The 26,497-nt window shown below is 36.5% G+C and overlaps 3 protein-coding genes and 1 pseudogene across 12 annotated transcripts; 2 read left to right on the forward strand and 2 right to left on the reverse strand.

The window, feature by feature from the left end:
- Window positions 1–134: 134 nt before the first annotated feature.
- LOC132613713 (DNA repair RAD52-like protein 2, chloroplastic) lies at window positions 135–15,021 on the forward strand. 9 transcript variants are annotated; one of them, XR_009572061.1, is made up of 10 exons: window positions 1,598–1,636; window positions 2,010–2,101; window positions 3,901–4,030; window positions 8,609–8,819; window positions 9,417–9,542; window positions 9,625–9,761; window positions 11,402–11,531; window positions 11,634–11,678; window positions 11,806–12,054; window positions 12,145–14,853. XR_009572061.1 is itself a non-coding variant. In XM_060327900.1 (8 exons), the coding sequence occupies exons 5-8, from the start codon at window positions 11,513–11,515 to the stop codon at window positions 14,779–14,781; spliced, it is 384 nt and encodes a 127-aa protein (XP_060183883.1). In that variant the 5' UTR covers window positions 3,901–4,030; window positions 8,609–8,819; window positions 9,417–9,542; window positions 9,625–9,761; window positions 11,402–11,512; the 3' UTR covers window positions 14,782–15,021. The 9 variants fall into 9 exon arrangements, 7 of the variants coding, with proteins under 7 accessions (XP_060183882.1, XP_060183883.1, XP_060183886.1 ...); XR_009572060.1 differs by lacking the exon at window positions 3,901–4,030; XM_060327900.1 differs by lacking the exons at window positions 1,598–1,636; window positions 2,010–2,101 and having other exon boundaries at window positions 14,711–15,021.
- LOC132613709 (disease resistance protein RPP13-like) lies at window positions 2,677–6,420 on the reverse strand. 2 transcript variants are annotated; one of them, XM_060327895.1, is made up of 2 exons: window positions 3,810–6,420; window positions 2,677–3,139 (listed from the first exon to the last, which is right to left on the reverse strand). In XM_060327895.1, exon 1 carries the CDS (start codon window positions 6,418–6,420, stop codon window positions 3,850–3,852), a length of 2,571 nt encoding a protein of 856 aa, XP_060183878.1. In that variant the 3' UTR covers window positions 2,677–3,139; window positions 3,810–3,849. The 2 variants fall into 2 exon arrangements, with proteins under 2 accessions (XP_060183878.1, XP_060183877.1); XM_060327894.1 differs by having other exon boundaries at window positions 2,677–3,221.
- A 1,486-nt stretch (window positions 15,022–16,507) lies between the features above and the next one.
- On the reverse strand, window positions 16,508–19,505 carry LOC132613381 (uncharacterized; annotated as a pseudogene).
- Window positions 17,075–25,932, forward strand: LOC132613714 (uncharacterized). The gene is made up of 5 exons (XM_060327906.1): window positions 17,075–17,212; window positions 20,967–21,096; window positions 21,199–21,243; window positions 21,473–21,605; window positions 25,120–25,932. The coding sequence occupies exons 2-5, from the start codon at window positions 21,085–21,087 to the stop codon at window positions 25,323–25,325; spliced, it is 396 nt and encodes a 131-aa protein (XP_060183889.1). The 5' UTR covers window positions 17,075–17,212; window positions 20,967–21,084; the 3' UTR covers window positions 25,326–25,932.
- The last annotated feature ends 565 nt before the right edge of the window (window positions 25,933–26,497 follow it).

A 26,497-nucleotide genomic window follows, 5' to 3' on the forward strand; every position in this document is an offset into this window, starting at 1 on the left:
GTAACCATAAAAAAACAATAATGGATGGAAGGAGTAGCAAACTTCAATGAATGCTTACTCCTTCTCCCTCTTTCTCCTTAATTGTTGTTAAACCAAATTTATAAGCAGTAACCAAGATTTATTCTTCAGTTCCAATGTGCAAACTCAAAAGTTATTCTACTAGAGCATCTTTACTACAAGTCAAACCTTTGGATTGCAACAGTAATAACAACAACAACAGCAGCACTGGTGACTTCACCAGCTGTCAGAACGCCACGTCATCATCATCAGTTTCGAACACGAACTACGTGGTGCAGTTAGATAAGTCTTCTTCATCCAGCATTACTCGTACTTTAGCTGAGATCCTACGTGATCTGAACAATATTATCAAAGCTGATGATGGGGATGATCACTATACCTGGTAATTTTATTTCTCTCCTCTTTTTATGTACTACTTATTCTATCCGTCCATTTTTACTTGTCCAGTTTGAAAAAATGAAGAGATAATTTATTATGTAAAATATCTCTTTTACCCTTATTATTAATTTTTTGAAACGGGGGGGGGGGGGGGGTGGTGGTGTTGGCTCATGAGCCAAAAGAAAAAAATTAAATTTTGTTTTGGAGGTAGAAAACCAAAAAAAAAATTGTTTTTTTTTTAAAAATAATTTTGGTGGGGTGGGGGTGGGGGTGGGGTGGCGGGAATGGTTGGGGTAGGTTGGCTGGTGGTGGTGGTTGGTAGAATGTCATGTTTTCCATACTACTTTTATTAGAAAAGTCATTTTTCTCGTTTTTAAGAACTTGTTTTCATAAAGAAAATATTTTTCAAAATATTTGATCAAACGAACATGAGAAAATTGGTCCTGAACACACGCTTATTATTAATTATTGTGTAGGAATCTTTAAGGAATTGTTAGTAGTTGCACAATTTTTAAAGTATTTTAATTGATGTCAATTATTTAGATAATTTATACTTTCCCCATCCATTTTTAGTTGTTATTGACTTGACACGCCTATTAAGGAGCGAAAAAAAGAATGACAATTTAGTATATCACCCCTAATTATTGCTAAGTAACCTAATGATTGAAATCATTGGAACACACGTTAAAAGTTGTGCAGCTACTAACAATTCATTAAACTCTCTAATCCAATAATTAATTATAAGGGTAAATTAGGTATGAAATGGTAAATTATCTCTTAATTTTCCAGATTCGACCAGTAAAAATTGACAACTATTTTTAGTCTACAGGACAAGTAAAAATGGACGGAGGGAGTAATAATTAGGGGTGATATAGTAAAATTATCATTATATTTATCGCTACTTAAGGGTGTGTCAAGTCAAACGTGGACAAGTAAATCGATGGAGCGAGAATAATCTTTGGTTTTTGATTTTTGATGACTGGTTTTCGCAAACACAAATTTAAAATATAATTTTAGTTTATGAAATTGTTAGTTACAGGATATTTATAACCTTTCCACAGTCTTTAATATGTAAAAAAGAATGTTAAAATTGAGAAATCATACGAATTCTATCAGTATGTAGTTAAAGTATGCAGTAGTGGTTGCTCAGCTGCCACGATTTCTCTTGTTGATCTGATAATGATGACATTGATATTCTGTAGGTACCATGCTAACCAGATGTTGAGCTTCTATGCTCCAGGTGCAGTAGCATTCTTGTTTAATTTTTCTATCATCATTATGTTGTTATTTTTTGTATGACTTATGATTGTTTTATTAGTTGTATCATCATAAGTGAAATAGGACGGAAAAGGTGTGTAATTTGGTCATGCAGATGAGATTGCATTATTTTCTTTTGCGGAAATTAATGGAAATGTTTTGACATGAAATTTTTAGCTGTTCTACTCAATGAACTTCCAAAGCATAATGGTTGTTTATTGTTTCTGACTTTTGCTGGAAATGACTAAAAAAGACGTACAAATGACCTTAATGTGGCATATCCGGCAAATGGTGTATACACTGCGAAATTGATTTTGATGCTCTGAGCTTATGCGATGATTAAGTTTCTTTTACAGGCTGGTGTGGAGAAGTAAGAAATGTCATTTCCGCAGATAATGGAAGTGTGACGGTTGTTTATCGTGTCACCATACGCGGATCAGATGGAGAGGTATCCCCCCCCCCCCCCCCCCCCTTTCTGTCCCCCACTTTACCATTTCTGAATATGCTTCTATGTTTGAGTATAACCAGCAAAGAGGCTTGATCAAGAATTGGTTACAAGTCTTCCTTTTCATATAAAAGGAAATCATTGTGTCGCCAAAATTGGCTTGCTTGTTTTTGTTGTTCCAAACTGTAATGCCCATTCTTAATATTTCCTTTATTGCAATTCATTTTGATTGCCAATTTTTGAAGTAGTATAGTTTTTGGGCAAAGTATAAAATTGTTCCCATGAAGATTTGTGAAACTAGCTAGTTATATGATTAAACAAATGAGTTGAGATGTATTAGATCTAGCTCAAAGCTAAATAAAAATGAAAGGATTAGGCTATTAACGTGGGCAACCTTGACAGGTTCCTATGCTAAACCAAACAGTGGGGTTGACTTCACCTACACTTTATAGATGGCTTCTTTTTCCAGATCTCACTTTGCTAAACAAATAAGAATCAAAACTCAAATCATTAGTTTCAAATCCATCTATCCCTGTCATAAAAAGATTCTCCCATACTAGCATTTAACAAACCAAAGAGAAATATAAAAAGATTGCTCTATACGTAATACAATACAATAAAATAATTTGAAGGAAGAAACATGAATTCAACTTTTTAGCGCAGTTGTTCTCTCTTTGCTATCTTCTTCTCTTGATGTTTGTCAAGAGTTTCTCACCTGTCTTTGAAGCTCTGATGGTTTCCTTGGCCCTCCGTGATTCATTTAATTGCAAACCCTTTCGTGCTCTATCTATAGAGTAAAGAATCGAGATCCTTCCAAATTATAGAACTTTTCCGAGCAGATATAGGTTACAGCGCATGATGTGGCTCTTTCCAAACTGCCTTACCACTAGCCTCGTTTGGGCGTGGCAGTATGCCAGTACCCACTCTCTGCCACATCTGGTGTTCTGACTTCAGCTTTTTGCTCATACGGTCTTCATTTTTGGTTTGAAGAGCATCTACCTCCTTGATCCTGCTTGCTAACTGGCTAGCAAAATAGCTGGTCTAAACTTCGCTAAGTGGGTAGTATATCAGACTCCACTTGTTTAATTCTTCAAACCATGCTGAAGAATCTAATTTTCTAAGCCTTAAAAAATAAATAAATACATCATAGAAGCCCTTGAAATGCCTCAAAGACTTAGCAGATCTTGAGCTTGAAGTGTTGAAATTTTCAATGTAAAGCCAACCTATAATCTGAGTTGTAAGGTTTAGCCTTGTTAGAGATTTTAATGTCTACTAAAGGTTTCCTCTTACTACTTTTATATATATTTGGGGTCGTGTTGCCAGCCCGTGAGGATTTAGTCTATGTACGCGCAAGCTGGTCCAGACACCACCATTATTATTGTTGTTATTATTATTATTATTATTAATTGTAAGATATATGTTTTCGAAGTTATTTTCATTCACCGATTAAACACCAACAAGCACTTTTTAGGAAAGTATACCCATGATAATCAAAATAATTACTCTTGTCATACAAGACAAAATCTCAGCCATAATTAATTTACTTATAGCCAAATTATTTGTAATTGACTTTTATTAGTAAGTTTGTGATGTAAAATAAATAAATAATTAAATTGTCATGGTATAAAAATTAAACGTAATAGTAAGAGATGTGCAGCAGAATGAGTAAAAGCAATTAACGAAATGGTGATTAGGGATTGGGATTTGTTACCTCTTGAAATAGGATATCATATATGCTTTGAAAAGTTTCATCAAATATCAGATCTCTTCACGTCTTTCATTCTCTTTGGAATCTCCTTTAGATTTGGACAATGATAGATACTCAGACCTCTAATCAGAGGCATTGCACTTGTGGCTAAATCCCATCTTTCTAGCTTCTCAAGATATTCAAGACGAAGGAATTCCAGTTGACTGAAGCTGTTATCACTGCAGGTAATTTCTTCTCCTTCATAAGCTGCTACTAATTGGAGATTCCTTAGGTTTGGCAACATTCGCAGAATAGGCATCGGATCTTCCATGAGTTTTGACCTAGCAAGGATCATCATTGTGATTGAATTTGGAAATGGGTTTGACGGGGGCAGTTTTTCTATTCTCCCATATAACCACAATTTCTGTAGCTTTTGACAAGAACTAAGAAATTCTAGGGCTGGCAATGATTCATTAAATTCACACCACAATTTGAGAGTGCTAAGGCTTTTCAAGCTGCTAATGTTGTTTAGGGAGTAAGATTTCTTTATACCATCCATGCTTAATTCTCGAACATTGACTAAATCAACAGGGTTAACATCTCGCCACTGATCACAATAAATGCCTCTAAGAACTTGAAGACTTGTGAGTTTGTTTATATGTTGCAGAGGTTCTTCGTATGGAACGACTAAATGTCTTAGATTTACTAGGTTAGCTATCTCAGGAGGTAGTCGGGATACTCTATCAAAGTTTTTATCGAAGGTGCGGAGTGTCAGTAAATTCTTGAGGTTGCCTATGGAGGAGGGGATATCACAACTACCTGTAAAGCTTAAGTATCTGAGGCTGTACAAACTTCCTATGGCATCTGGTAGTGTAAATGTGTCAGAATCATTCTCCAAGTGTAGCACATATAAATGTTGGAACATATTGCGGAACTTTATCCTATCCAGCTTCAGACCTCTTTGATCAAAAAATGTAACTGACCTTAAGTTCAATTTGGAAAAATCAAGAGTTAGGTACCTTTCTCCTTGACCATGGATGGTATGTCTGCGACATGAGAAGGATATGGAATGCTTTCTCGGACCATAAATGTCAAAGAAGTTTACCTCCGATGCCTTTTGTATGGCAAGATCCCGAAGTAGATCATGAATCCTACATTCAGTAACTTCTTCCCAATGTGTAGCTGCCACTTGAACCAAGCTTCGCCTTATCAGCTCATTCAGGAAGTCTTGAGCTACATCCTCCATTCTTTCTTCTTCTCCTGGTATCAATCCATCGGCCATCCACAACCAACTTATGTTTTCAGCATCAATCTGACGATCTTCTGGAAAAATACCAAAGTAAAGAAAACAATGTTTGAGCACAGTTGGCAAATCATTGTAGCTCAGTGATAGTATGTCCGAGATTGCAATGAAGTCATCTGTCACACGGTTCCAAAGGTGTGCCTTCACCCTTTCCCATTGTTCTATCCCCCTATTATGTGAAAGAAGCCCGCTTAGTGCAGCAATTGCAAGAGGTAAGCCTCCACATTTGCCCACCATATCCTTAGCTAGCCTTTCCATTGTTGGGACCATTACCTGAACATCGAGTAGTTTCTTGCAAAAGAGGTCCCAACTCTCTTCTTGGTTAAGGTAACGTAGTTTATGGACAAAACCTTTGTTATCTGCTCTTTCGGCAACATCCTCCTTCCGCGCGGTAATGATAACTCTGCTGCCATTCTTGCTATCCGGGAATGCTCTTTTCAGACTTTCCCAAGCTTCTCTATGCCATACATCATCGACCACCACAAGGTATCTTTTCTCTTTCAATAGATTCCGAAGGTGTCTTTCTAGATCTGTCACGTCCGTCATCTTTTCCAACAGATCTAGAGTTTCCCTGTCACATCCTTTGATGGATTTGATGACATTCTTCAGGAGATCCATGGTGTTATACTCTTGAGAAACGCAAATCCAAGCGCGTGTTGGGAACCTAGAGACTATATTAGGACTATTGTAGAGGTTTCTCGCAAGAGTGGTCTTGCCTAGTCCGCCCATTCCATAAATGGAGATGGCGCTTCGGTGAGGCTCTGCTTTGAGAAGTTCAGCTAGCAATATTTCTATAACATCCTGAAAGCCAACAAAAATCTGATCTTGATCATCCACATAGGAGGTAGTTCTCCTCAGTGTTCTAACCATGGCAGACCGATTGTTTGGCCGATTACTTGGCCCTTCTCCTGCAATATTATCGATATTTCTAATACCATAAGTCTCTCGTTTGCGAGAGATATCCATGACTCGCTGCTTGAGGGATTGGGTCTCCTTGCTGACATTGTAGAATTTGGCCTCCTTCCTACAGATGCAAGCGCAAGCCTTGAGATGACTAGCAAATCCATCGTCATCGCCTTTACCAGCCTCAAAGCTGTAAGTCTCTAGTATACTGACAGCGTCATTAGCAACAGAGTTGATATCAAACACCCATTGTTGAACTCTATGATCTCCAACTTGCTTTTCTTCTGCATCTTTGAGGAAAGACTGCATGGAGAGAAGCTCATTTCGAAGCCACTGCACTTCCTCTCTCAGACTTAAACGCAGGTTAACTTCCTGTATGAGGAAATCCCCCAGTTTTTGAACTGCATATGACACAAAGGCATCAACCATTTTCAAAAGTCTTGATATTTAGTATACTCAGAGCTGGAAAAAAAGGGGCTGTATGGAAAATATTGGAAGAAAGCTGGAGAAAGAGAAACAGTAGAGATAAAACTAAGATCAAGTTGAAGAAACTGAAGCCGTTGATTGTGAGTTTGATAAGAGATGAATACTGTTTTGTGTTAATGAATTGAGCGTTTAAGATGGTCCATTAAATAACGTGATTAAAGCATAAAAAATCCGACAAGATGAACATGGGGCTTGTGGAAAATTATATGTGGGGAAAAGTTAAAAGTAACAATAATATGTGTTGTACAATGGTCCACCACCTAATAATTCTGTTTGGACAATAATGGGGAAAATGATACAAAGTAAGTATATTTTAAATCAAGTTGGCTGCAGCTGCCAGAAAGAAGTTTGATACAAAGTAAGTATATTTTAATATGTTGCTAGTTGTCATTTAATATGAATGCAACTGTTTTGTATTTTAATATGAATACAAAACAGGATATGAATATTACTTTTGATCGTAATCATTCTGCATAAAACAATAATTTCCAATTTGGATTAATATTAACTGGATTTGTATTCATTGTTTATATACATCCCCAGAAATTAATTTAACTCCATGTTATTGTCCGTCACTATATGTCGAGTATTAAATAGTAGTAGTAGTATAATTGGTTTGTTTGGAGTGGGGGACCCGAAAAGCATCTTTCTATACAATCATTTGATTTTATAGGAGAACTGAAAAAGAGGGCTGGCTGTATTGAAAATATTGGAAGAAAGCTAGAGAAATAGAAACAGAGACATAAGCAGTAGAGATAAAATTAAGATCAAGTTGAAGAAACTGAAGCAATTGATTGTGAGTTTGATTAGAGATGAATATTGGTTGTAGTATACTCAGAGCTGAAAAAATAGGGTTGTATAGAAGATATATTGGTATACAACTTGGAAAATGGGAGAAATATAAACTCAGAAGCAGTAGACATAAAATTGAGAACAAATAGCGTGTTGAAAGAGTCCAGTTATGTGATTAAAGTTTAGAAAATCCGAAACATGAACATGTGGTTTGTGGAAAAAAAGAATTACTATTAGACAAGGCAAGAGAAAATGAAAGTTCCTATTTTCAAAATGGACAAAGATGCACGCTAGCGAAAGGTACATTTTTAGAAATATCCCAATTCTTAGTGATCCTTGGCTAGGCCTTCAAAACGAGTCGCTGGATATGTGTTTTTCTTTTCTTTTCTTTTGATACAATGAAAAAAAAAACTAAATAAAGATCTTAAAATCTTAAACAAGTCGAATGTTACGAGTTACTCTTGTGAAACTACCCAGCGGATTGCTTGTTTCTTTTAAACTGGAATATTATTATTTTTTAAATGGGTTGTACGCAGCGTGAATCTGAAACCACGGTCTAGAGATCCCTATTGAGCAAACTGAAAATCATATGAGAAAACGTTAGGCCACAATCTAATGTTTTATTTATAAAGTTGATCAATATATGAAGAAAGATTAGACCCGAGTCTAACGTTGTCCTGAAGGTTAACTTTTCAGGGGCTATTTGCACAATTTTTAAAATTAAGGACAAAATTTAAATGATGACCGTATTTGCATAAATCAGCCTTAATTATTTTAGTGAGTACCAAATATCAGATGGGTATACAAAAAATTAAAAGGAATGAGTCTTCTCTTCTATTTTTCGCCTATGATAAAAATAAAATAAAACTACTAAGCAGATGAGAAGGTTCTCTAATTTTTTCCTTCACCAGCTATTTGTTATCTGATCGTGGATGAAGATAATTGATAAAATGATTAGGCTGAAGTATATGTTTCTGCCTTAGTCAAGAAGGAATAAAATGTGATCCCAAATTCGACTGGTTAATTCTTTTTGCTTGTTTCCGCTTCTAATTAGAAGTAGAAGCTGGAATTGCTTTCTCTTTCAGATCAGAGGTTGCATTTCGTTGTTGAGACTGTCATGAGTTTAGTAGGAGAAATACAAGAACAAATTAGTTTTACCTATTGTGAATTTCATGTGTTGCATGGGGCCAGAAAGTAATACAACTTCAAACTATGGCTTTCTTCAATATGATATTGACTGCCTCACTCTATCACAACCTCATTTGCTGGTTTTACAATGGTTTCATTTTGATGGTGGAATGTTTGCATTGACATGTTGCTTTCTTCCTCAACCTCACAGGCAGAAACGGGTAAGGTTCCCAAAGGGTAAGAAGGTAAAACATGGCGATAACACGGTTGATGGGCGTGAAGATAAACCTAGTGGGTGGAGAGATCCTCGCCTTGCAGCCAAAGAGCATTCGCTACAGCGGAATCAAATAACAGCGGAGCTCCTTGATGAAGAAAATGAAGGTGAAATAGCTGAGATATCGCGGGCAGAAGTGGAATATGAGGTTTGTTCCTTCCAGTATCTATTATAATTGTTTGCTTGTGGTTAGGTTTTTTGTGGATCTCTCGTTCTAGTTCATATCTCTTGATAAGGAAGTGATATTAGGATAAATAGAAACATTTTAGGGGCTTGGCATGATTTGTGCTGCTTTTGTAGCTAGAGCAGCTTAGATATGGGTACCTTTCTCAAAAAAGAGCTTACATATGGGTACTCATTTGTATAGTTGAAAACCATATTAATCTTGATTGCTTGTTATATATCCCAAGTAGTAACATAAGCAAAATGGTGACCATCTATAAGAACATCTCAAAAACCACTAAGATATACCTATATAATTTTATAGTGAAACCCTTTATACTCTAGAAACAATGATCAAGGAAACAAAATAGTCAAATTTCTTGGCAGTCACATTAAATTCGTGGAATCATATTGTTATTTGTTCTTTGGTTTGACTTATAAAACAGACTGAAACTCTTTTGATTATCATTGATGTCAAATTTTGCATAATCTAATTGCTCTATGGCTAAACTTCATATTTCTTAGTGGTTTATATTTCTTTCTGGTGTAAATAATGGTAATAATGGAATGTCACTGGTTGCAGGAAAATGAAACATTCATTGATGATGGGATTGCAATAGAGCCTTTTAATCTGGATAAAGAGGGAGAAGAAGGTTATTCTGATGCATCAGGAAACTATGTTGAATATTTAAATGAAAATGAGATAAAGGTGCGAGTCTTACGTCAAACATTTTCTACCCCTAGTCCCCAATCCTTCATCTTTTTCTGATCTTAGTAAATGCAATTGACAGTGTTGATACTGAGAAAAGATTTTCTGGGAAGAATGCTATGAAGATATCAAATGAAGATGAGATTCAAGACCTTACGTCAGAACAACTAGGAAAGATGAAGAGAGGGAATTGCTGATGTGCTCGAGCCAGGAGAAACAGTAAGTATCCCCACCTTATGTTTTCTAGTTTGTTGTTGTTGTCGTTGTTTTTCATTACTATTTGATTGATAAGTACTGTTGATGACATTTGTTTGTGGCTATTTTTTTGAAATTTTCAAAATATTATATATACTCTCATTTTCTGTTTCCTTCTGTGATGGTTTTGATATGAATTGCATCTTCCTTTTTCATATCTTTCCTTGGATATTACCTTCTGTCTTTGGCAACAGCTGCTGCTTGCATATTACATTTTCTTCATTATCCAAACAAAGTTCTTGGTGGCTTTTTGCTGCTGTTTCCAAAAGCGAAATGGAGAGGCTCTGGTTGATCTGTTAAATTTACATTGTTATTTAAGAACTTTTTGGCGATTTTTGGTTGAACACGAATGAATGAGTCAAGGTAAGTTCTAATCAAATTAGAAAGGAGTTAAAAAAGAACAAGGGTGGATTTTATGGAGCTTATTCTGAAGTTATTGATTTTAACAATCGTGCCCATGTTAGAATCATTTCCATAATTATGTAAGATAGAATTTTAGAACCACTGCCATATAGTAAATGCCTCATTGGCTTTTTTTTTAAGGAGAGCTTTTGGAACCAGTTAGAATAGCACATCCTGTCGAAAACTTTGCACCCTACAGGGGCTATTTTCATCATTAAATTGCATCATGATAGGACATTGGCACTACCAACTTTGCATCTGATAATTGGGTGATTCCACTTGTTTGCTTTGCAAATACTAACTCCTGAACACACAGCCATCCATGCAATAACAAGTAAATTTAGCATATTGTTTGCTGTGTTGTCAGTTAGTTACCTGCGTGTTTCCTCTGGCAACTTTCCTCTCTCCAAATATAAATAAGTTAACAAGATGCCATGCATCAAACCAGCATGCTGGGAAAGTTGGCGCCTTACATTTAGTTTTTTACCCTGTTCTTCCCACTTGGCCATCTACCCTTGTCAACCAGGATATTCAGGTACAAGGCTTTTACCCAAAGTTCCTTGTGCCTGCAAGCAGAGGTGTGTCATCTGGCATGCCAGTCCATTGTGGTGTTGGCAGGCCACATTCTCTGTTCTCTACAAAAAGCCCGTTAAATTCATAGGTTGCTTTGAAGATACGTGTTGTTATTCAATTAAAGGAAAGATCACAGGAGATTTTGTACGAGAGAAGATTGTGCTTATTTGCTTGGAAGGTTAATATCGTAAAAACACCTGGTGTTTGAGAACACCAGAATATCCTTCTCTTTTACTCAACATGCGTTGCTCTTTTTGTGTTTTTACCATGTTTGCCATGTCTTCAGAGCTGTGATCATTAATCTTGTTTTTGATATTCTAGAAGCTGGTTGACTTTTTGATCCTCCCGTTTCCAACTAAACAAATCATGCTGCCTATTTGCATTTGCTTACAGCGGATCCGTATTGCAGCGGGTTCTCTCGACATTACTGCTAATTTTAGACCATACAAGTTGGTCATTCGATTTTGATTCCTGTATTAATTGCCTCATATGAATGTGGCAGGCTGTGTACGATAATGATATCCACTTGCTATGTTTGACTTACTTCTGTGAAGAAGCTTTGTGCTATCAACATGTTGTTGTTCTCTATTGCTTTGGGACTCATGGGTGGAGCTTGATAATTCCAACAGGTTTTGTGAGGTTTAAGGAGATTGAAAGGTACCGCAACCGATAAAAAGGGAAAAAGGTCTGTAGAAACTAAGCAGCTGCTTGATTAGCTAACGGAAGATGCTGTGAAGCTGATGCAGAATGGAGATTACAGTTAAGTCTGTTTGCATAATAACAGTATTGCAAGGTAATTTTTGAATAGAGTACCAAGGACAGGTTTAACTTATCTTTTAGTCTACTACTTGTTTTTCACAGATGGGTATTATGATGAAAAGCAAGAGAGTTGCCAACGGGAAGCAGGTACTTGCCATTGTGTTGTTCCCTCCTTTTCTCTGGACTTTTTGCCCACCATGACCATGACTTGGGAAATGGCAATATATGATCGAAGTATTGCATTTTCTAAATTTGCATTTTTGTATTGCTCCAGAGGGATATGAGAAGTTAGCTCTGGCAAGACAGGGTAAATCCATTGAATCAATGCAGCCTAAGCCCGATAATATCCTCGATGAAGATTTCCTTCTCTGTGGGTCAACTGCTACTGCAGGAGGACATTCTATGCATAATGCAGATGTGGCTTCATCAAATTCATATAACACAGCTACCAAGAGCGATGATGCATTTGACATGTTTGGTGAAGGCGACGAAAATATTCCAGCTAATCCTGCCTCGAATGGAGGTAATTTGATCCCTAAGCACATTCAGAATTGACATTATTGACAAATTTAGTCCATTATTCTATGTGAGATGAGATGGCAAGTTTTTTTAGCATGTTTCCTCTTTCCACGTACGTGACTCCCACTCAACGTAAACTGTAGAGCATGGCGATTATGTCTTTGATGAGTCCTCTGGGTATGTTTTCTACCTTTAGCTCATTACACTACTTTTGTCCTTCTGCTCTAGTGTTCTGATATCATACTAAGTAAGAAATCAAACTGTCTCATTTTGAAATTCCACTAGATTCAACTAGGAGCAGGTTATTTTAGGGTTCTTCCTTGTTCAATCAAAGAACTTTTCAACGTTGTAGTTCTAAGGGAAGAGCATCGCATCCCATGGAATCTATTTGAACATAATTCTTTCTGGAGTTTTACATTCCAATAATGGCATGGCAGAGGTGTTCCCTTTAGGTTGGCATTCCGTATGGCAGTTCCTTGCAAGATAACTCTTGTTCCAAAACATGATAATACCCATTTTGGAAGTTCATGGTAGTATACTACCTTTCATGGTAGTATACTTGATATGATATCCATCTTTGTTTTAGCAGTGACAGGGACTACCAAAATAAGTAGGGGTTACCTGCTTGTCTAATTTTCTTACATTGATCTAGCTCCTTGATCCTGCTTGCTAACTGGCTAGCAAAATAGCTGCTCTAAACTTCGCTAAGTGGGTAGTGTATCAGACTCCACTTGTTTAATTCTTCATACCATGCTGAAGAATCTAATTTTCTAAGCCTTCAAAAAAAAAAAAAAAATCATAGAAGCCCTTGAAATGCCTCAAAGACTTAGCAGATCTTAAGCTTGAAGTGTTGAAATTTTCAATGCAAAGAAATTTTCAATCTAAAGCCAACCTATAATCTGCCTTGTAAGGTTTAGCATTGTTACTTTTTAATGTCTACCAAAGGTTTCTCTTACTACTTTTATATATATTTGGGGTTGTGTTGCCGGCCCGTGAGGATTTAGTCTATGTACGCGCAAGCTGGTCCAAACACCACCATGATCAATGTATCAAAATAATAATAGTAGTAATAATGATCTTCCCTGACATATGAAGAATACTGATGTAGCCAAAGTCTAAATTTTCATTTCACACTTCTGATGCGAGTCTATTAGACTTATTGAAAAGAAAATAATAGTTGGTCTAACCTTTTGAATGTTGTTTTTGCTTAACTGTAGCAAGACTATTCTTATTTTTGTATTTCTTATTTCTCAGCATTGTAGCTTTTCTAGAATTTAATGTTTTTCTTGTAATTTTCTAGGAAAAGGTTAAAACCTTATTTGTTTCTGTGGCTTAGTTATACTCTGGGTCATCTTTGGCTGGTAGTAGGATTCATAGGATTTTTGTTATGTAGCTGGTTTTGGAGTTTTATTCTGGAATAGGAGTAGGTCCACTGACTCCACCACAATGCATATATTTCACTAAATATGCCTGGTCTGTTTATTGTGGAATGACACAACCTGTCAAGTTTGAGAAAGTGGGTTGAGTGGATAGGTTTAGTAATTTTCTAAACGGATGGTTGACTGGCTGGTTTCTGGGGCTAGTCTTTGTCTTATTCAGCATTGGAAAATAAGACAGCTAATGTACCTGGGTCATTGCAAGAACTTTGGTATATTAAGGAAAGGCTTTCATCTGAGTATTGAATCATCTTCCTCAAAATGGAGATTTTAGGTGCCCATAGAGATTTGGTCTAGTGGTAAGAGCGTGATGTGTGGGTTAGGTGTAGGTCATAGGTTCGAACCCGACCGCAGACAAAAGCTTGTTATAATTAGAGAGGTAGAAGTCCGTTAGCCACTGAGTTTTGAACCGTGTGCCACTTGGTCCTCAGGATTTCTCGTTTATCAATAGGAAAGAAAGGGAGGATTTTGGTGAATGCTTTGTTGGTTTGGCATCTGCTTTTGGTAGCCAACGTTTTTATGCCTAATGTGTCCTATTTTGGTGTATGTAAGAGCATATGTGCCAGAAACAGGAGTGGAACGAGCAAGTGAAAGAGGTTATAATCTTGAGCATGATGGGTTTGCATAATTAGATTAAAAGTCCGACATGAAAAGGCAGACTGAATTATTCTGTTTTAAGGGCCATGTCTCTACAGGTCTTAGCTAACATTTAGGTAGCGGACCCTGTGTCCTTTCTGCTTTAGTATGCATACCCAACCAGCACTCCAGGTGGCCTTTATTTGGCTCAATTATCACGTGTTATTGATGTCGGAAAACTACCAAGATTGAGAATAACTCGTCAATTCTCAAGGATCTCATCTGAATTGTATGTGCTAGTATGTTAAGTCATTTTGATGCATAGAGGGAAGTACTTTTTCATCACTTACTTGTACTTTTTCATCACATACTTTGTCTGAAAGATAAGTAGAAGATGAAACTCTTTATGATGGCTAATTGGTTATCAAGTTGTACACACAATTGATCTTGCTAAGTTTTTTATAAATGTGCAATTTTGGTCTAGGTTCATGTGCTATATCCAATTTTCATTTTATGCTGTTCAATTTGGCACCTAAAACTTCAAATTTCAATAAACAATTCTCCTGCTGAATTCATGCTGCAGTCACAGTCAAAAGTGTTTCCTTTCTTTTTTATGTGTACTTGTATTCTTGTGATAAACTATTCTAGGCACACCGCGAATCAACTGGGACAGTATCACCAGGCAATGGCCACAGCACAGATCTGGTTGCTGCTGCTGAGAAGATAGCATTTTGCAGAGCATGTGCCTGTTTCGGATCCTTATCATTAAGAATGGTCAAGCAGATGCTACAAACTGGACAGTTTTGAAAAACTGTTGAAGGTCCTTGTTGTACCCAAGATGATGTAAAAATGTTATTCATGAGGATTGTTAATATGCACTGTGAAAGTACTAAAATATGCTCATGGACAATGAGGCCTCAAAAATTATAAAAAATAGGAAAAGTGGAATATATAATGGAGATATCAGATATCATCTATTGCTTTATGCATAACGCATTATGCCCTGTATCGTGTGTATTTGTAAATTGTAAGGCCCCAGTAATTGATAACACTATTTCGGTAGAAATAGCGTCCGCTGTCCGCTGATCACTTTTCGATTGAAATTCCGTAACAATGACTATTTTACAATTTCAGCAGTAGAGAAGTGCTAAGTATTTGTGAATTTTACTATAAAATACACTTCCCTGAAGGGGAGCCTTGGCGTAACTGGTAAAGTTGCTGTCATGTGATCAGGAGGTCACGGGTTCGAGCCGTGGAAATAGCCTCTTGCAGAAATGCAAGGTAAGGCTGCGTACAACAAGACTTTTGTGGTCCGGCGCTTCCCTGGATCTCGCACATAGCAGAAGCTTAGTGCACCGGGCTGTTTTTTTTTTTTTTTACTACAAAATACACTTCCCTAAAATAGTTGGGTTTAAGTAAAAGAAAAATTAGACGGAGTAGGTTAAATCGTAGATGTACTATCTTCCTGAGAGAATAAACATTGTAAAAGATTAAGAGGAATTAGAAGAAATGTTGGTGTCATCCATGTAATCAGATTTTTGAACTTCATATTTCAGGTTCAAATTTAGGCTTGAACAGTTTCCTACTTTAAAAAATTTAGATGAAAATTTTCAAATTTCAATCTGAAGGTCTAAAGTTATGAACTAGCTAAGTCTAACTTCATACTAGAAAGCCTAAACTTCGAATTGCCATTCAAACTCCAGACTTGAGATTGGAAGTTGAGCTTTGACAATACAAATTTCAAAACCAAAGGACTGAAGTTTAAACCGTCAAAGTTCGATCAAGTGACTAAAATTTAAATATTTCTAAATCTCGTTGTCTTTAATAACGGTCCTCCAAATGGCTAGTTGTGCACTTGCCCCATGTTAGGACTAGATTATTAGCAAACTTCAGACAAAAGCATTCTTGCTCCTCCTGCTCCTTCTTCTTAATTGTTGTTAAACCAAAGATGTAAGAAATGACCAAAACCTATTCTTCTTGCTGGACTTGGGTGCTTGTTTTCAGCTCCAACCTAATCAATCCACTGAATTTAGTCCTATGGGTAAACACAAGTTTTTGGCATTTTTGAACCCATAACTATTAGAAATTCAAAATCTATTTTACAACTTTTCAATGTATGCGAACCTTTTCGGATTTTGAAGGTCAAACTTTATAACTTTGATCGTAAATCTTGATATAGATTTTTCAAGTTTGTAAAAATAAAATTTATATATTTAGAAACTACATAAAAAGTACGATAAGTCATGATAATTTATAATTCAAATAATTTAGAAAAAATATAAGAAAAACGTGGTTAAAGAACCAACTCGTAGACTTCCCAGATAAATTGAAACGACGGTAGACAGTGGTAGTGACCATCATCCAACTACCTCGTGATAGAGCAAACTCATAGGATACATCGTAATTAACTTCATTAGCCAATCGATAACTAAAAAACAGCGGAAGTATAATAAATCTCAACATAGTAGTCATAAATAACAATATCTGAATCATCTTCCATGTTGAGTCATAATCCTCAACAAATACATAACTCGTAATGGAAACACCTAAGAATCTCTACCAGACCCTGCATGATAAGTAAAGTCCAAGAATAAAAAAGCATAACCTAGATGAAAGAGTAAAAAAGAGTAAAGCAAATCATTTTTGCAGAACAATCAATTAAAAAAACATCACAAAATAATTCCTGCATAGAATCCCAGAAACAATTCTACCTCAAACCAACTCCACATACTCAATAAAACCCAAAACAAAAGGAAATTAAACACTCAAAAACCAAAGCAAAATATTCAAGTATGAGATAAGCTCTCATTGACAACCTGAAATCTGATTAATGCTTCTACAATGTGAAAGTCTTCAAGTGGTTCGCAATAGGACCGCATCTGCCATTTAATTTTTCACTAACAGCTAGTTCCACCAAATTGTAAGACATAAATATCAGACCTTTCCACCTCTTGAAATAGGATATCATATATGCTTTGAAAAGCTTCAGCAAATATCAGACCTTTCCACCTCTTTCATTCTCTGTGGAATCTCCTTTAGCATTGGACAGCCATGGATACCAAGAGGCATTGCACTTGTGGCTAAATCCCATCTTTTTAGGTTTGGAAGAACAACAAGTCGAAGGAACTCCAGTTGACTGAATCACTGCAGGTAATTTCTTTTCCAAGATAAGCTCCATCTATTAATTGTGATTGAATTTGGAAATGGGTTTGACGGGGGAAGTTTTTCTATTCTCCCATGTAACTCCAATTTCTGTAGCTTTTGACAAGAACTAAGAAATTCTAGGGCTGACAATGATTCATTAAGTTCACACCACAATTTGAGAGTGCTAAGGCTTTTCAAGCTGCTAATGTTGTTTAGGGAGTAAGATTTCTTAATACCATACATGCTTAATTCTCGAACATTGACTAAATCAACAGGGTTAACATCTCGCCACTGATCACAAAATAAATGCCTCTAAGAACTTGAAGACTTGTGAGTTTGTTTATATGTTGCAGAGGTTCTTCGTATGTAACGACTAAATGTCTTAGATTTACTAGGTTAGCTATCTCAGGAGGTAGTCGGGATATAGGAGTTTATGGACAAAACCTTTGTTATCTGCTCTTTCAGCAACATCCTGCTTCCGCGTGGTAATAATAACTCTGCTGCCATTCTTGCTATCTGGGAATGCTCTTTTCAGACTTTCCCAAGCTTCTCTATGCCATACATCATCGACCACCACAAGGTGTTTTTTCTCTTTCAGTAGATTCCGGAGGTGTCTTTCTAGATCTGTCACGTCCTTCATCTTTTCAAACAGATCTAGAGTTTCCCTGTCACATCCTTGGATGGATTTGATGATATTCTTAAGGAGATCCATGGCGTTATACTCTTGAGAAGCACATATCCAACACTCTTGGATATGTGTTTCTCAAGAGTATAACACCATGGATCTCCTTAAGAATATCATCAAATCCATCCAAGGATGTGACAGGGAAACTCTAGATCTGTTTGAAAAGATGACGGACGTGACAGATCTAGAAAGACTTGCCTAGTCCGCCCATTCCATAAATGGAGATGGCGCTTCGGTGAGGCTCTGCTTTGAGAAGTTCAGCTAGCAATATTTCTATAACATCCTGAAAGCCAACAAAAATCTGATCTTGATCATCCACATAGGAGGTAGTTCTCCTCAGTGTTCTAACCATGGCAGACCGATTACTTGGCCCTTCTCCTGCAATATTATCGATATTTCTAATACCATAAGTCTCTCGTTTGCGAGAGATATCCATGACTCGCTGCTTGAGGGATTGGGTCTCCTTGCTGACATTGTAGAATTTGGCCTCCTTCCTACAGATGCAAGCGCAAGCCTTGAGACGACTAGCAAATCCATCGTCATAGCCTTTACCAGCCTCAAAGCTGTAAGTCTCTAGTATACCGACAGCGTCATTAGCAACAGAGTTGATATCAAACACCCCTTGTTGAACTCTATGATCTCCAACTTGCTTTTCTTCTGCATCTTTGAGGAAAGACTGCATGGAGAGAAGCTCATTTCAAAGCCACTGCACTTCCTCTCTCAGACTTAAACGCAGGTTAACTTCCTGTATGAGGAAATCCCCCAGTTTTTGAACTGCAAATGACACAAAGGCATCAACCATTTTCAGAAGTCTTGATATTTTGTATACTCAGAGCTGGAAAAAAAGGGGCTGTATGGAAAATATTGGAAGAAAGCTGGAGAAAGAGAAACAGTAGAGATAAAACTAAGATCAAGTTGAAGAAACTGAAGCCGTTGATTGTGAGTTTGATAAGAGATGAATACTGTTTTTGTGTTAATGAATTGAGCGTTTAAGATGGTCCATTAAATAACGTGATTAAAGCATAAAAAATCTGACAAGATGAACATGGGGCTTGTGGAAAATTATATGTGGGGAAAAATTAAAAGTAAGAATAATATGTGTTGTACAATGGTCCACCACCTAATAATTCTGTTTGGACAATAATGGGGAAAATGATACAAAGTAAGTATATTTTAAATCAAGTTGCTGCTGCCAGAAAGAAGTTTGATACAAAGTAAGTATATTTTAATATGTTGCTAGTTGTCATTTAACTACTCTTATATTTTAATTGTTTCAAGTTTGGCCAGCCACTTGCATCCACGCTCGATAATTGATGTTTGTCCCCCCACCCCACCCCCCACCCCCAACAAAAAAAAAAAGAAAAAAAAGAAACAGGATATGAATATTACTTTTGATCGTAATCATTCTGCATAAAACAATAATTTTCAATTTGGATTAATATTAACTGGATTTGTATTCATTGTTTGTACACATCCCCAGAAATTAATTTAACTCCATGTTATTGTCCGTCACTATATATCGAGTATTAAATAGTAGTAGTATAATTGGTTTGTTTGGAGTGGGGGACCCGAAAAGCATCTTTCTATATAAAGGTGGTAACCGGTTTGGCCTTACCGGTTTTAACCGGTAACCGGACCGGTTAAACCGGACCGGTTAAACCGGAACCGGTAGAACCGGTTAACCGGTTCCGGTTAACCGTTTAATGGTTTACCGGTCCGGTTCCAATATTTTGGAAACCGGAACCGGTTAAACCGGTAAAACCGGAACCGGACCGGTTTAACCGGTAAAAATTAAAAAAAAAAAAAAAACTAAAGTATATAAGTAAGATATAAGTATATAGTACATATATATAAGTATATATAGTATATATATTAAGTATATATAGTATATATATTAAGTATATATAGTATATATATTAAGTATATATAGTATATAGTACATATATATAAGTATATAGTACATATATATAAGTATATATAGTATATATATTAAGTTATACACATATATAAGTATATATACTATATACTATATATATTAAGTTATACATATATTTAGTATATATATTAAGTTATACATATATATAGTATATATATATATATATATATTAAGTTATACATATATATAGTATATATATATATATATATTAAGTTATACATATATATAAGTATATGTAAGTTATACATATATATGTATATGAAAAGCACTATTCTGTATTGCTGACTTGCTGTTAGGCTGTTAGTCGGTAAATATTTAAATTTTAATTATAAAGTTGTATAACATATGAAAATATAGCTACAATATACAAATAAAGGTGGCAACCGGTTGGAACCGGAACCGGTTATGGAACCGGCCGGTTCCGGTTAAAAAACCGGAACCAGCCTTGTCAACCTGGATATTCAGGTACAAGGCTTTTACCCAAAAGTTCCTTGTGCCTGCAAGCAGAGGTGTGTCATCTGGCATGCCAGTCCATTGGGGTGTTGGCAGGCCACATTCTCTGTTCTCTACAAAAAGCCTGTTAAATTCATAGGTTGCTTTGAAGATACGTGTTGTTATTCAATTAAAGGAAAGATCACAGAAGATTTTGTACGAGAGAAGATTGTGCTTATTTGCTTGGAAGGCTAATATCGTAAAAACACCTGGTGTTTGAGAACACCAGAATATCCTTCTCTTTTACTTTCAACATGCGTTGCTCTTTTTGTGTTTTTACCATGTTTGCCCTTGGGTCTTCAGAGCTATGATCATTAATCTTGTTTTTGATATTCTAGAAGCTGGTTGACTTTTTGATCCTCCCGTTTCCAACTAAACAAATCATGCTGCGTATTTGCATTTGCTTACAGCGGAACCGTATTGCAGCGGGTTCTCTCGACATTACTGTTAATTTTAGACCATACAAGTTGGTCATTCGATTTTGATTCCTGTATTAATTGCCTCATATGAATGTGGCAGGCTGTGTACGATAATGATATCCACTTGCTATGTTTTGACTTACTTCTGTGAAGAATCTTTGTGCTATCAACATGTTGTTGTTTTCTATTGCTTTAGGACTCATGGGTGGAACTTGATAATTCCAACAGGTTTTGTGAGGTTTAAGGAGATTGAAAGGTACCGCAACCGATAAAAAGGGAAAAAGGTCTGTAGAAACTAAGCAGCTGCTTGATTAGCTAACGGAAGATGCTGTGAAGCTGATGCAGAATGGAGATTACAGTTAAGTCTGTTTGCATAATAACAGTATTGCAAGGTAATTTTTGAATAGAGTACCAAGGACAGGTTTAACTTATCTTTTAGTCTACTACTTGTTTTTCACAGATGGGTATTATGATGAAAAGCAAGAGAGTTGCCAACGGGAAGCAGGTACTTGCCATTGTGTTGTTCCCTCCTTTTCTCTGGACTTTTTGCCCACCATGACCATGACTTGGGAAATGGCAATATATGATCGAAGTATTGCATTTTTGTATTGCTCCAGAGGGATATGAGAAGTTAGCTCTGGCAAGACAGGGTAAATCCATTGAATCAATGCAGCCTAAGCCCGATAATATCCTCGATGAAGATTTCCTTCTCACTGGGTCAACTGCTACTGCAGGAGGACATTCTATGCATAATGCAGACGTGGCTTCATCAAATTCATATAACACAGCTACCAAGAGCGATGATGCATTTTGACATGTTTGGTGAAGGCGACGAAAATATTCCAGCTAATCCTGCCTCGAATGGAGGTAATTTGATCCCTAAACACATTCAGAATTGACATTATTGACAAATTTAGTCCATTATTCTATGTGAGATGAGATGACAAGTTTTTTTTAGCATGTTTCCTCTTTCCACATACGTGACTCCCACTCAATGTAAACTGTAGAGCATGGCGATTATGTCTTTGATGAGTCCTCTGGGTATGTTTTCTACCTTTTAGCTCATTACACTACTTTTGTCCTTCTGCTCTAGTGTGCGGATATCGTAGTAAGTAAGAAATCAAACTGTCTCATTTTGAAATTCCACTAGATTCAACTGCGAGCAGGTTATTGTAGGGTTCTTCCTTGTTCAATCAAAGAACTTTTCAACGTTGTAGTTCTAAAGGAAGAGCATCGCATCCCATGGAATCTATTTGAACATAATTCTTTCTGGACTTTTACATTCCAATAATGGCATATTTTTTCCTTAGTCCCCTGTATACTGTATCAACATTATTTTCAAGTTAATATCGGCAGAAGTGTTCCCTTTAGGTTGGCATTCCGTGTGGCAGTTCCTGGCAAGATAACTCTTGTTCCAAAACATGATAATATCCATTTTGGAAGTTCATGGTAGTATACTACCTTTTATGGTAGTATACTTGATATGATATCCATCTTTGTTTTAGCAGTGACAGGGACTGCCAAAATAAGTAGGGGTTACCTGCTTGTCTAACTTTTCTTACATTGACTTAATAAGAGCAGATGGGAGATATTAAGAGTTATGGAAGTTTCATTTTATTCTATCTGTCTAGGAATGATTCGATTGCGATTTGAATAGTTCTTTGTGGTTCGTACTGGAATGGATTTACTAATTGCTTTCTAGTGGTTGCGGTATTTCAAATTGATGTTTTTACTCAACGTGAATAGGATAAGAAAGCCTGAGCCTTTGTTTGGATGGTCGTTATCCATGGTTTCATAACGTACAGTATGGTATTGTATTGTACTGTATTAATGAATACAATGGTTTAATAACATTTTTATTGTTTGGTTTGACTGTATGATACTATACAATAACATGCTCTATACGAAATACAATACAAGAAAGAATTTGAAGGAAGAAACTTGAATTCAACTTTTTAGCGCAGTTGTTCTCTCTTTGCTATCTTCTTCTCTTGATGTTTGTCAAGAGTTTCTCGCCTGTCTTTGAAGATCTGATGGTTTCTTTGGCCCCCGTGATTCATTTAATTGCAAACCCTTTCGTGCTCTATGTATAGAGTAAAGAATTGAGATCCTTCCAAATTATAGAACTTTACCAGGCAGATATAGGTTACAGCTCATGATGTGGCTCTTTCCAAACTGCCTTACCGCTAGCCTCGTTTGGGCATGGCAGTATTCCAGTACCCGCTCTCTGCCACGTCTGGTGCTCTGACTTCAGCTTTTTGCTCATATTGTCTTCATTTTTGGTTCGAAGAGCATCTACCTCCTTGATCCTGCTTGCTAACTGGCTAGCAAAATAGCTGCTCTATACTTCGCTAAGTGGGTAGTGTATCAGGCTCCACTTGTTTAATTCTTCAAACCATGCTGAAGAATCTAATTTTCTAAGCCTTCAAAAAAAAAAAAAAATCATAGAAGCCCTTGAAATGCCTCAAAGACTTAGCAGATCTTGAGCTTGAAGTGTTGAAATTTTCAATCTAAAGCCAACCTATAATCTGCCTTGTAAGGTTTAGCATTGTTAGACTTTTTAATGTCTACCAAAGGTTTCCTCTTACTACTTTTATATATATTTGGGGTTATGTTGCCAGCCCGTGAGGATTTAGTCTATGCACGCGCAAGCTGGTCCAGACACCACCATGATCAATGTATCAAAATAATAATAGTAGTAATAATGATCTTCTCTGACATATGAAGAATACTGATGTAGCCAAAGTCTAAATTTTCATTTCACACTTCTGATGCCAGTCTATTAGACTTATTGAAAAGAAAATAATAGTTGGTCCAACCTTTTGAATGTTGTTTTTGCTTAACTGTAGCAAGACTATTCTTATTTTTGTATTTCTTATTTCTCAGCGTTGTAGCTTTTCTAGAATTTAATGTTTTTCTTGTAATTTTCTAGGAAAAGGTTAAAACCTTATTTGTTGCTGTGGCTTAGTTATACTCTGGGTCGTCTTTGGCTGGTAGTAGGATTCATAGGATTTTTGTTATGTAGCTAGTTTTGGAGTTTTATTCTGGAATAGGAGTAGGTCCACAGACTCCACCACAATGCATATATTTCACTAAATATGCCTGGTCTGTTTATTGTGGAATGACACAACCTGTCAAGTTTGAGAAAGTGGGTTGAGTGGATAGGTTTAGTAATTTTCTAAACGGATGGTTGACGGGGCTAGTCTTTGTCTTATTCAGCATTGGAAAATAAGACAGCTAATGTACCTGGGTCATTGCAAGAACTTTGGTATATTAAGGAAAGGCTTTTATCTGAGTATCGAATCATCTTCCTCAAAATGGAGGTTTTAGGTGCCCATAGAGATTTGGTCTAGTGGTAAGATCGTGATGTGTGTATTAGGTGTAGGTCACAGGTTCGAACCCGACTGCAGACAAAAGCTTGTTATAATTAGAGAGGTAGAAGTCCGTTAGCCACTGAGTTTTGAACCGTGTGCCACTTGGTCGTCAGGATTTCTCGTTTATCAATAGGAAAGGAAGGGAGGATTTTGGTGAATGCTTTGTTGGTTTGGCATCTGCTTTTGGTAGCCAACGTCTTTATGCCTAATGTGTCCTATTTTGGTGTATGTAAGAGCATATGTGCCAGAAGGCAAAGGGGAAACAGGAGTGGAACGAGCAAGTGAAAGAGGTTATAATCTTGAGCATGACAGGTTTGCATAATTAGATTAAAAGTCCGACATGTAAAGGCAGACTGAATTATTCTGTTTTAAGGGCCATGTCTCTACAGGTCTTAGCTAACATTTAGGTAGCGGGCCCTGTGTCCTTTCTGCTTTAGTATGCATACCCAACCAGCACTCCAGGTGGCCTTTATTTGGCTCAATTATCACGTGTTATTGATGTCGGAAAACTACCAAGATTGAGAATAACTCGTCAATTCCCAAGGATCTCATCTGAATTGTATGTGGTAGTATGTTAAGTCATTTTGATGCATAGAGGGAAGTACTTTTTCATCACTTACTTTGTACTTTTTCATCACATACTTTGTCTGAAAGATAAGTAGAAGATGAAACTCTTTATGATGGCTAATTGGTTATCAAGTTGTACACACAATTGATCTTGCTAAGTTTTTTATAAATGTGCAATTTTGGTCTAGGTTCTTGTGCTACCAAAATAAGTAGGGGTTACCTGCTTGTCTAATTTTTCTCACATTGACTTAATAAGAGCAGATGGGAGATATTAAGAGTTATGGAAGTTTCATTTTATTCTATCTGTCTAGGAACTTCAATTCCATTGTTTAAGGAATTGCTAAGTCTCCACAGTTGGAATCTGCCCTTATGCTCTCGTGCATTTTTTGGTATTGCTCTCTCTCTAACTTTTTACTCTTTTTTGGTTTCTTGTCAACTAGTTATTACTACCGCAGCAGTTTGGGCTATTATTATGTTCCATCATCTGGACTTTATTGCCATACATCATCAGGACAATGGTAATGGCATTCAACTGTTTAAGCCGACAGAAAATCAGGATATAGATCTTCCTATTTTTGATTGGTCATTCACAATTTGTGAAGACCCGAAGTACATTGTGATCTGCTGCTGTACCTGTCGAAACTAGCATCTTTTTAACTGTTTTGGCTTGGATATATCAAACGTAGTTACTCGTATAATGATGAATCGGGCATAGACCAAGAGTCGCCACAGGCTACACCCGATGCAAGTTGAAAGAACTCGGCATATACCAAGAGGTGCCACAGGCAACACCCTATGCAAATTGAGGTTTGATAGTTCAACCTTTGGATATACAAGTCGAAGTTTGGGACTGTCAAGTGCGAGGCTAAAACTTACAATTTCTTTATAAACTTCTACTATACTTGATTTACAAAATTAACCTTGGGAGTGGATGATCTTAAACTTTTGACGCTTTCCCCGTGGGCTCAAGTTCAATAAATATTGCCCCATGGACAATACTTTGGGTAAAGGACATAAATGGCCATCCCGGTGAAATTATTGACACTCGGTGGCCCAAGAATCTTAAAGGACATTTTGTAGCCTTTTCAAAATAATTACATTTTCTAGTCATTTTTTAACTAATTCCAGTATATGTATAGAAGCTGTATCATTGTTGTATATGTATCACCATTGTGTATGTGTAGATACTGTATTATTGTTGTATAGAATATTTATACCTACAATATATGTATAGAAAATGTATCATTGTTGTATAATTTGTGTATAATAAACGTATACTCACTAATTATACACATACTATATAATTGTTATACACATATTATACATGTTTTCAACAGCAACATGGTCCATTTCAACAACAATTTTGTTCAGATAAGAAGAAAACCAACTTGCCAAATAAATTCAAATGAGCGTAAAGCGAACTTCAATTAATCACAGGGGAAAGAATCAAGCAATACAGAGAAATAAAGAGGAGAAAAAATAAGTGAAAAGAATCAAGCAAAAAGAGAAATAAATAGGGGAAAAATAAGTGTAAGAATCGGAGAGCGATCGAAAATTCACAGAGGCACAATAGTTAACAGTGAAAATGAAGGCGAGAACTTGGATGTTGAAAAAAGATTCAAGTACAAATAAGTTGGCAATTCAGCACCTTCGTTGCTGGCTTACCCATCAAACAAGTTATCGAATGATTCTTATTGCTTCCAATCGGTAAAGCTAACTCTAGAAGTTTATCCACCATATCTAATGTTGAAAGGTGTTTGCTCTTGCTCTAGTTTTGATTTGCTTCATTTTGATCGTACGAAGCCTGGATGGATTGAA

This window comes from Lycium barbarum, chromosome 10 (assembly GCF_019175385.1).
Source record: "Lycium barbarum isolate Lr01 chromosome 10, ASM1917538v2, whole genome shotgun sequence".
NCBI lineage: Eukaryota > Viridiplantae > Streptophyta > Magnoliopsida > Solanales > Solanaceae > Lycium > Lycium barbarum.